Raw genomic sequence first — 7,924 nt, forward strand, 5'->3', positions numbered from 1 at the left:
TGATCATGGTTGTATTAAAAAATATCTTTTCCCATTGCACATTCATGCATACACACAGTCTTTCATGTGCCATGCACACACACACACACTTACACACACACACACACACACACCACAATTAGCATGAACACAAACATGATAAAAACACAGGTAAATATGCATCAAGCACATACACACACCACACACACATACACCTCAACCCACACACGCACAAATGTACACACATGTACACAGACACAGACACACACACACACAGAATCTTCTCAATCTGGGAATTCAAAACCTCAGCACAGATGCGCACACACACACGCAAACACATACAAACACACACACAGTATTCAAAGTTATGAAGCAAGAAAGGTCAGTTAACATCCATTATCCAGCAGCTAACCTTTCAATCAGACAAAACAAGGATAACTGGCACATCAAGACAGGCAGTGAACTGGACAACTTCCCTGCTGAAGTCTACAGGGCTGAACCAGATATCTGGGATCACAGAGAATCTGTGGCACAAGCCTACCCAGGTAAAAAGAAAAAAGAAAAAGAAAAAAAAAAGGACAGAAATTTAAGGAGGGAACTTATTCACCGACAGCCATTACTGAGAAAAACTGTATTTCGCAAGATTCTCTGCTGCATACAACAGGCATCTGGATCAATGTACGTCTCTCTATCTCTCTCTCTCTCTCAGTGCGAGTGTGCCAGAAAATGAATGTAACAGTGTGAGTGTGTGCGAACGAGGGAGTATGAGATCGAGTATGCATGAGTTAGGATGAGAGCACAGTACCCAAAGGATACACAGAATGAAAAACTACACTGCTTCCACTCAAGGACTGAAAGGAAAAGCACCAAAAGGCAGCATGACTTCAGTTTTCTCCGCAACAATAGCACAGTTTGTAACAACTGAACTTAGCTGAAGATTTATTTTCTGGCTTTGGTTACCCTGACCTTTAACGAATCAGACGAAAGGGAAATGTGTGGTAATAGTTACTATGGAATATGTTCACCTGAAAACTGGTTCACAGTGGCACAGTAGTACAGATGCACTAAGGGTCAACAACTGACTGATGGTTAACAGCAGCACAGTATGAATTCAATGTGTTTCAGGAAACTGGGCTAGAGAGTGGGACAGGTGAGAGGGGTGGGACTGAAAGTGAGTGGGAAAAAAGAAAGAAAAAAAGAAAAGAAAAATCTTCTACCTGCCTCCGGTTTCAAACATTTCCCATCGTTTTTAACCAAAAATACAAAAAACACAATCTTCTCTTAGTGAATTCCACCCCCTCTCTCCCCAATCACATCCACTCATTCCTCCTCCATCAAGTGTTATCGTGTATTTAGGTCAACACTCAAATCACCAACATCCACAAAAGACGACCCCATATTAACTGTTAGGAAACTTGAAAGACAACTATCACCAAGAAGCCCTTATTGTCAGTACTATTGGAACTTCATCTGGCCTCGCAACCAACATCACTATATGACTGGTGATCATGTTTATAATGACTCCACACATCAAACTCTTCCCCACCACCTGTCCCTCTCACCTGGTATTCCTTCTCCAGCTTGCTGTGTGAGGGGTCCACCTGTCTGGAATAGTAGCTGGTGTAGGCGGTGGGGAGGAGGGACACAGGGTACACCGTCTCCCCGCACTGCAAGTGCATGGCCACTGCAGCGTACACCTGGCCGTACTGCGACTGCAACACGAGGGCTAGTTCTGGACAAGGTAGACACACTGGAGTGGCGGCCTAATGTCTACCCAGGAAGTAAAAGAAACTGAGCCCACAAGTTTGAATCCCATACTCTGTATTCATTCTCCCTCTCCTGAGTGGTGGTCTGGATGCTAGTCATTTGGTTGAGTTGATAAACCAAGGACCCATGACTATCATGTGCTTAGTGCACATGAATGAATTCAAGGCAACAAAAGGGTTGTCCCTGGCAAAAACACAAATGCACCTGCATGCAAAAAAAGAAAAAACAACAAAAAGGGTTCCATTTGTAAAAAAAAAACAAAAAACACCACCACCACCACACACACCTGCATGCAGAAAAAAAGAAAATCAAACAACAACAAAAAAAAAAAAACCAAAAAAAAAAAACCCCCACAAAAAAACTACAGGTGGTACTTCATAAGTGCAGCCTGAATTCACACAGAAGAATCTGATGTGACAAAACGTAATATAATATAATAAAGGAATAGTGATTCTGGTGGTAGCAGTAATCAACTCCCTGTATCTTTCTTAACAAGAAAAAAAACCCCACTTTTTGCACACACACACACACACACACACATTAAATATGCATATATGTATATATATATTTTTTCTTTATATATATATATATATATATATATATATATATATATATATATATATATATATATATGTAAGTGTCAATAACAGCCCCATCATATAATAACATCAACCCACAATGGATCTCCACAGCATCATCCCAGTCCCCATTCTCACCGATCACCACAGGACACACAACAGTCCCAAATTCTCTGAAAGTCTGTGCAACTTTAAAGTAGGCTGCAGACCCGATGGCAAGCCTAAGACAAAAGAAACATTATGGCACAGGACATATGTTTTCATGCCATATGACACAGGACGTTTCCAACGTACCACAGTGCGAATCATGTTCTTGCGGAAGCGGCGGAGATGGAGCACAGCGCTGTACACGTCCACCACGTCCTCCATCTCCAGCTGCTTCAGACAGTAGTCCACCGCCAGGAACACCGCGCTCCTGCCACCCCCACACCTGGCCAGAGAGATCATCCATCCACTGAATTATCACATTAACACCTGGCCACAGAGATCATCCATCCACTGAATTATTACATTAACACCTGGCCACAGAGATCATCCATCCACTGAATTATTACATTAACACCTGGCCACAGAGATCATCATCCATCCACTGAATTATTACATGAACACCTGGCCACAGAGATCATCATCCATCCACTGAATTATTACATTAACACCTGGCCACAGAGATCATCATCCATTCACTGAATTATTACATTAACACCTGGCCACAGAGATCATCCATTCACTGAATTATTACATTAACACCTGGCCACAGAGATCATCCATCCACTGAATTATTACATTAACACCTGGCCACAGAGATCATCATCCATCCACTGAATTATTACATTAACACCTGGCCACAGAGATCATCCATCCACTGAATTATTACATTAACACCTGGCCACAGAGATCATCCATTCACTGAATTATTACATTGACACCTGGCCACAAAGATCATCCATCCACTGAATTATTACGTTGACAAAGAACCAACCTTCCACTGGGTCAATACATTAAATCCTGGCCATAGACAATTATCCATCCACTGAAGTATATTACTGTGAGAGGACAACAGACTGGCCTCTGATATGCAGCAGGAATGTTTGTCACTGACTGTGCTGAACTGAGTGGAAAGGCTAGGTTATCTCCCTTGACCACTTGGCTTATACCTCTGAGCTATCGGGGACCAAAGTTGAATAATGGCTCGGAATGTCTAGAACTAATTTATGAGGGGTTATAAGCGTCCTTTGTGAATTTTTCTGGCATTAGAAGTGTAGGAATATATTTCTTTATTCTTGTATACCAACCTAACTTGGCCTAGTTGGTAAGAATTAAAAAAAAATTTTTGCTTTCAGTTAGAGTTTCTGAAAATTTTATGTTTATTATTTTGTGAATAATAGTATTGCTGGGACTGAATCTGAGGGTACTACAGTGTACTGAGGAAGGATGAAAATAGTACCTTGGACATACTGGGGTATGTGAGATTTTTCCCCGATATAAACCGGTCTTGGTTGTCTGCAGGGAAACCAACAAGTTACAAACCACTTGTTTGGTTGAAGATTGAATTTTGTTTTTTTTCTTGTTAAGAAAATCGTTTTATGGCATACTATTCAGAAGAAAGTATAACTTTGGAAAATTTGCCTGCCAGGAATTATTAGACATTACTAAAGAGTGCTGTTCAATTTTATTCTGTATGCTGTTATATTAAATGTCTTGTGCTTGCAAAAGTCTCATACAGACTTTTTGTGGAGAATGATTTTGTTGTTTTTCTTGTGACAAATTATCATGGAAGAACTATGTTATTTATAAAAGATTGTTAAATGTTCATTTTATTATGAAATAATTTTTTGCTGTTGAGCACTTCTTGCAACTCAAAAAGAACTGATAGTTTATAGGCTGGTGTGTGTCCGTTAAGATTTTCGGTATGGCAATACACACCGAGCCTAGGGTTCATGTGTCAAGGGTATTTTATGATCTTCCAGTATAAACACAGTTCTAAAGCATGAAGCGGACATTTGGAACCAGAAAAATATATGTCTTTTTTGTTGTAAAAATGCTGGGAGATGCTGAATGTTCACTTTTTTGTGTACTGTTTAAGCTGTATTATTTGCTGTAGTTTAGCCAGGAATGAGACTTTTGGCTAAGTGAATGTCAACATTAAGACAGAGTTGCTGACAAAGATTCTGTGTGCGTGCGTGTGTGTGAGAGACAGATCCTTGTGCTATGCTGAGATTGAAGTAATATACCATTGTATAGCAGGTTTTCGATGGCTTGGTTGTTCTCTATTGTCCAGTTATGTTGAGATCGGGACTAGTGATTTTAGGTGCTGATGATTGTCAGCTTGTTTTCAGTGACTTTGGTTCACCAGCAGAATGTGTGTGTGAGGCTGACAGGCAGCGGGCACAAATGCCTGTGGGAACATCTTAGTCCTGTGGTGTGTGTTAGTATTTTTGTGTGTGTTTGTTTATTGCTGTTGTTTTCAGGACTCATTATGGGGTTGTGTTCACAAGGCCCTGTACACTGAATATTATTTTTGTTATTTAGGAAAAGCATATAGCTACCAACCCCTTGCTAATCAAGAAACAACTTGGCTATGGTTTTAATTCTATGAGCTGATATGATTGTCTGTGGAAGAACTTCACACAATTCCATGATTTTTTATCTGTGGAAAAATTCCATTGATTGCTCACTCATTTGCTGCAAGTTCCTTCAAACTGAAAGTAATTCCTTTTTTATGCTTTCTGTAATACAGTATGTTCTGATGATAAATCTGTAATTTTGTGTAATCATTATTAACTTGCCATGGTCATGTGGACATGGCAGATGCTTTGCTTCATTGACATTATTTCACCATGATCATGTGGACATAGTTGATGCTGTTTCTTGTTTCTCTATTGTTTTACCATGATCATGCAGACATGGTAACATTTGTTTAATCACCATTAATTTGCCATGATCATGTGGACATGGTAGGTGTTGTTCTTGGTTTTATAATGTGTTGCCATGATCATGCGGACATGGTAATGAATGCTGTTGTTTAATCACCATTAATTTGCCATGATCATGTGGACATGGTAGGTGTTGTTCTTGGTTTTATAATGTGTTGCCATGATCATGTGGAATGGTAATAATTTCCTTTCTTTAGTCACCATTAATTTACTATGATTATGTTGACATAGTAGTAACCCTTTTCATTGCAATTAATTTTGCTTGTTTTGTTTCTTTTCTATCAGGTTTTTTGTTGTTGAGGTTTTAAATTTGAATGGATAACTCGATGGGAGTGTGGTACCAGTCTACATGGGTGCATGACACAACAACCTTTCACCACCTTGTCCCCCTACATTACATTAACAAAGAACCAACCTTCCACTGAGTTAATGCATTAACACCTGGCCACAATCAATCTGCCATCCACTGAATTATTACATTAACAAGGAACAAACCTTCCTCTGAATTAATACATTAACACCTGAATTATTACATTAACGAAGTCTCAACCTGTGTTTTGGGAATACACAAACACAAGTTTGCCAATCAATGCTCCCATATTCCCCTTATCCCCTTGCTGAGTCATCTACATATTCATTATTAATTTATTTACATAATGACGTGAACATTTTCACACAGAAGCCTACAGCTGCACAGGGAGTGACCCACCTGCAGTGGACGAGGATGGGTCCCGGTGCGTGCTGGGTGAAGGAGTTGACCCGTCGTCTCACGTCCAGCAGGAGTCCTGGGTCAGGGTTTTCCTCACGGAACCCCACCATCTCGTACTGCCGCACCAGGCGCTGCTCAAACCCCCCCTCCTGCCACCACATCAGGCACGGTTCACACACACTTCCAGGACAATAACATTTTAAGGGCTTTTTAGAAACTGAATGGAAAGAACACAGGGGAAGACATGTGGGTTCGTTTATTTATTTATAGTCTGTTCATCTGAGATAATGATATTAGACTAAAAATAAATGACATTATTATTTGGATTATTATAATTTCTGTCATAATGATGATTGTTATCATTAATTAGAAATTGACATTTCTGTATATTCGAATGAAAAGGGGGGTGGTTGAGGTGGAGGGGAGGGGGGGGCAGGGTGGGGGGGGGGGGGGGGGGGAGGGGACTATGGAGAGGGTGAGTGTCAGTGATTGGAGAAAGGAAAAACATAATATTGGAAGGGTGTGTGTGTGTGGGTACTGTCCAATACAATACACTACAAGACAATACAATAACTCACAATACAATCCACTACACTACGATAAGCACTGTGCACCAACCCGCTGAATCCTGAAGGTGCGGATGTTGAGTCGAGCCATGAAGACGCTGTCCTCGTTCCAGATGTGGATGTCGCCGTGCCGCACGTAGCGATGGCTGCTGGCCATGTCGTTCCAGTACTTGTCACACTGCTGCTGCAAGATGGACAACGTGCTTTCAGGCCATTAGCAGGGTGCCCTTGTCATTTGGGGTTTGTGGTGTGTGTGTGTGTGTGTGTGGTGGGTATGTGTATGAGTGTGGGTGGTTTGCGGTGTGTGTGTGTGTTGGGTGGGTGTGGATGGTTTGTGGGGTGGGTGTGTGCGTGTGTGAGAGAGAGAGAGAGAGTGTGTGTGTGTGTGTCAGTGTGCATGTGTGTGAGTATGTGTGTGTGTGCATGTGTTGGGTGGGTGTGGGTGGTTTGCTGTGTGTGTGTGTGTGTGTTGTGTGCATGCGTGTGAGTGTGTAAGTGTGTGTGTGAGTGTGTGTGCACACGAGTCTGGGTGAGATGAAGAGGGGCGGTGTGATTTCCTGACCCGCTAAAAAAAAAACAAAAAAAAACAACTAAAGATGACACACTGATTTTTGTGGTGAACCAGTCAAATGATCCATGGTGTGCTCATACCAGCCAGATCTTTGGCAACAAGTCATTTTTTACAAATCTGCCTTTTACACCCACTGAGCTGGTTGCTGTGGACTGCAATGGCCAGTGTTGTCCTCAATCTGCCTTGTGAATACCCATCCTTTCCTGGAATGTTAGCTGACAAATTGATTGTCTGCTCAATCAGTGACACAGTCCACCAAGACTAGTTCAGTGACAGCATGAGGCGGCTAAATTTGACAAAGGAGACTAGATTACACGCTCTGCAATGCCCAGCAGTCCCTTAACTCTGATCATTCACTGCCTCTGTGCAAACAGTTCATGATCCCACTCAAACTAGTCCTGTGTACAGGCAGGCTGAGCAGCTCCAAGGTATGCAGAGTACATCCTGGCAGAGTGATCAGGTTATTCACGTCAGCGTTCTTTCTCTTACTTTGGCCCAGTAGAATGGAACAAACTGCCCTTCTCTGTCCACCACGTGGATTCCCCAGTTCTATTTTAAAGTTTCTCCAAAAACACCTCTTCCGTTCACCCTACGTTCTCAACATTTCTTCCCATCCACTCTTTGACTGCCGCTCTTTACGTCATTCGAGAGGGGGAGAAATGTAGTGAATATATTACAATGTTATTTAAATCAAATTTACAACCCTTTTCGTTTTCGGAACGAAACTGAATGGAAAGAACACAGGGGCAAGAAATGTGGGCATTGCACAGAGCAGGATTGCATGAACCCAACTTCAATCATACCGACATAATTCGGGACTC

At 41.6% G+C, this 7,924-nt stretch overlaps 1 protein-coding gene across 7 annotated transcripts in view; it reads right to left on the reverse strand.

The window, feature by feature from the left end:
• The window catches only part of LOC143279831 (receptor-type tyrosine-protein phosphatase kappa-like), a 173,560-nt gene that overhangs the window by 25,640 nt on the left and 139,996 nt on the right, over positions 1-7,924 (reverse strand). For 6 of the 7 annotated variants that reach the window (XM_076584060.1, XM_076584059.1, XM_076584057.1 and 3 more), the window contains exons 7-10: positions 6,585-6,716; positions 5,967-6,115; positions 2,619-2,754; positions 1,542-1,691 (exon numbers count right to left, since the gene is read on the reverse strand). In XM_076584060.1, coding sequence (XP_076440175.1) covers positions 1,542-1,691; positions 2,619-2,754; positions 5,967-6,115; positions 6,585-6,716 — 567 coding nt within the window. The remainder of the gene's footprint in view (positions 1-1,541; positions 1,692-2,618; positions 2,755-5,966; positions 6,116-6,584; positions 6,717-7,924) is intronic. The other variant, XM_076584062.1, reaches the window with a different exon arrangement.

Source organism: Babylonia areolata, chromosome 3, assembly GCF_041734735.1.
Source record: "Babylonia areolata isolate BAREFJ2019XMU chromosome 3, ASM4173473v1, whole genome shotgun sequence".
Lineage (NCBI taxonomy): Eukaryota > Metazoa > Mollusca > Gastropoda > Neogastropoda > Buccinidae > Babylonia > Babylonia areolata.